This window comes from Penaeus japonicus, unplaced genomic scaffold (genome assembly GCF_977035675.1).
Source record: "Penaeus japonicus unplaced genomic scaffold, GWHDUDI00000001_assembly GWHDUDI00000027, whole genome shotgun sequence".
NCBI classification, from domain to species: domain Eukaryota; kingdom Metazoa; phylum Arthropoda; class Malacostraca; order Decapoda; family Penaeidae; genus Penaeus; species Penaeus japonicus.
Genome location: NW_028234429.1, coordinates 21,555,952 through 21,558,451, shown reverse-complemented (window position 1 = coordinate 21,558,451; position 2,500 = coordinate 21,555,952). Strand labels below are relative to the sequence as shown.

Below are 2,500 nucleotides of genomic sequence, written 5' to 3'. Positions count from 1 at the left end.
ATTTTAACTGTAATGCTTCTGTAGTAAATTCAAAGCTAAACTCTGCTCAGGATAGTTGTACTCAGATTTATACAATTACTGACAGTAAAGGTAACCTTACAAAAGAACATAGAGTAATGTTAGATAGTGGTGTTGATTTAAATGAAACTTACAGGGAACCAAATTCTTCAGTAAGCCAAATAAGCACACCGAATGGAGATACAAGGAATAATGACTCTGATTTAAGTAGCTATGCTTCCTCTGTATCAGTGGCTGTGGATGATACAGATTCAGATGACTTGCCAACATCTGTCAGATTGTGAGCAAATCAATTACTATGCAGTGTAATGGTCTTTCATTAGGTTGTGAGATATCCCCTCATACTCATTTGTATCATAGGTTTCATACACATGTTTCAGATTTTCATTATGACTTCATGTAGGGATGCTTTAGTCTTGAATTTGATGTTGTCACATCCATAGTTTTATGCCCGGTGTGAAAAAAAAAGCGTGACAAAAAGCTAGATATTATATTTTATAGAATATTACACTTTCCAAACCTTTCAGTATCAGTAGCTGGTGAAGGTAGCAATACTTAGCTATCACTTTGATAAAAGTAAAATACCTCATAGGTAATAGGCAAAATATTTTTAAGGCATTGAAATATTCATTATTTGATAATCAAATTAGAGCTTTAAGAGTACACTCTATAAGCTCATTGTCCTACATCTCTTAGGAATATGATTGTGAAAGATAAGCATTAGCTTGTTTGTTTTAACATGACCAGAGAATTTTAATGGGATATGCCCTTGTTTCCCAGAATCATTATTCTGTGATTACTGAACATATAGATATCTGAGTACAAATTGACTAGCATTACACTGTGTCTTTGTGTTTTACACATTGATTTGTGTCCTGAAAAACATACATGTTGTTTCATTTATTACTTTATAACTAGTCATTATTTGTGTTTGTTCTTTTCATGTCTATTCTGTGTATATGTGTTGTCTTTCTGTCTTAGTATTTTTTGAACTTGGATCATATACATTTATATATATATATATATATATATATATATATATATATATATATATATATATATATATATGTATATATATATATATTATTATTATTATTATTATATTATTATATTATTAAAGTTATAGTATCAGAGATAATATGAAATTATCTGATGTGTAATGACCAACAGTAAATGATTTGTCTCATGTATATGATCATAAGTAATAACTTGTGAATGTGCCTCTTTTTATGTTTGTCAGTAATGTATAGATCTGTCTTGATTTTTGTTTATACTTTGTTTTAATGAATTAATTATTTATACAAGTAGCCTATGATTGTTTTTTTGTTTTTTTAATTAATATTCAGTTGTATATGAATGTCTAACAATTACTAACAATTATGGTAGTAGCCTGTGAGAGCAGAAATGTTATATTATGATACTTAATTGTTTTGCAGTAATACATTAAGATAAATAAGACTAATTAACCACCCTTGATTTTTACAAACTTTTCACTGCTGTGTTTTGATTCTCATCTCAAACTGTGATGATTTTGATGTACTCAGATGTATTTGATTCTTTTTTATTTTTGATGATTTCCTTACCAGACAATGCCAAAGAAACATCATGTTATTTTTTTCCGCTTTATATTCATGTTATGCTTTCTAAGAATAACCCATTATGTATGGAAAAAAACATTTGCAAAGGGAAGAGCTATCTGCACAATGAAGCTGTGTATTATCAAGGCATAATTTTCAGCTAACCTTCAAGCCTAAGGTCACACCAAATAGGTGATCCTACATGCACCAGTTGCAATAGGAAATGTGCAGACATTCCAAGAAAGTATTATTTCATGTGTGTACATATCCCAGGTAGTGGATATGACTGAAACATAAAAGTGGTTAATATACGAAAGCTGATCTCAAGACTTGACAGGTCAATCTGATCATACCTACTAACTGAGCTGCATGATTGGCTTTTTTTTTTTACTAAAATTTGGTAGATAGAACAACTAACCCGGCAGATTCCATAACCTATGTTGCTGCTCTATTTTCATAAGGTAATGGTGTGCTTGGTTAATGCATTTGCTGTGTTTATGATATTAACATTTTGAAGACCTCTTTTTCTGTGTAGAAATTTCTCATAACATAAAAAAAAAAAAAAAAAAATTGTGCAAATATGCACACCAGTTTCTACTTCTGTTTTCTTCCAGTGATATTTTATTGGATGCTACATTATCTTCTGTTTGAATTCCTGTATACCACATGTATGCAAAGAAAAATGAGACAAAACTGAACTTTCCTGAAATGAAGAACAATGCTGCTTTAGCAGTAAAAATGTTTTTCATGGAATATTGCAATATACTATTTTTCAAGAATGTGTGTGTATGTGTGTGCGTGTGCGTGTGCATGGGTGCGTGCGTGTGTGTGAAAATTATTTTGATGCTTGGTCGACTTCAAGCTGATTTAGTTTAAGCAACCAGTAATGCAGTGTTTGATGCTGA

General features: G+C 30.6%; 1 protein-coding gene across 16 annotated transcripts in view; it reads left to right on the top strand.

Annotated features, from left to right (window-relative positions):
- ZnT63C (solute carrier family 30 member 1) overlaps window positions 1–2,500 on the top strand; it is a 178,378-nt gene that overhangs the window by 163,909 nt on the left and 11,969 nt on the right. For 9 of the 16 annotated variants that reach the window (XM_043014398.2, XM_086552751.1, XM_086552750.1 and 6 more), the window contains one exon: window positions 1–1,487. This exon is cut by the window's left edge and continues 425 nt beyond it. The exons of the other annotated variants lie outside the window; for them this stretch is intronic. In XM_043014398.2, the coding sequence (XP_042870332.2) occupies window positions 1–302 (302 nt within the window). In that variant the 3' untranslated portion in view covers window positions 303–1,487. Of the gene's footprint in view, window positions 1,488–2,500 lie in introns of those variants that run through there. 16 annotated transcript variants of the gene reach the window in all.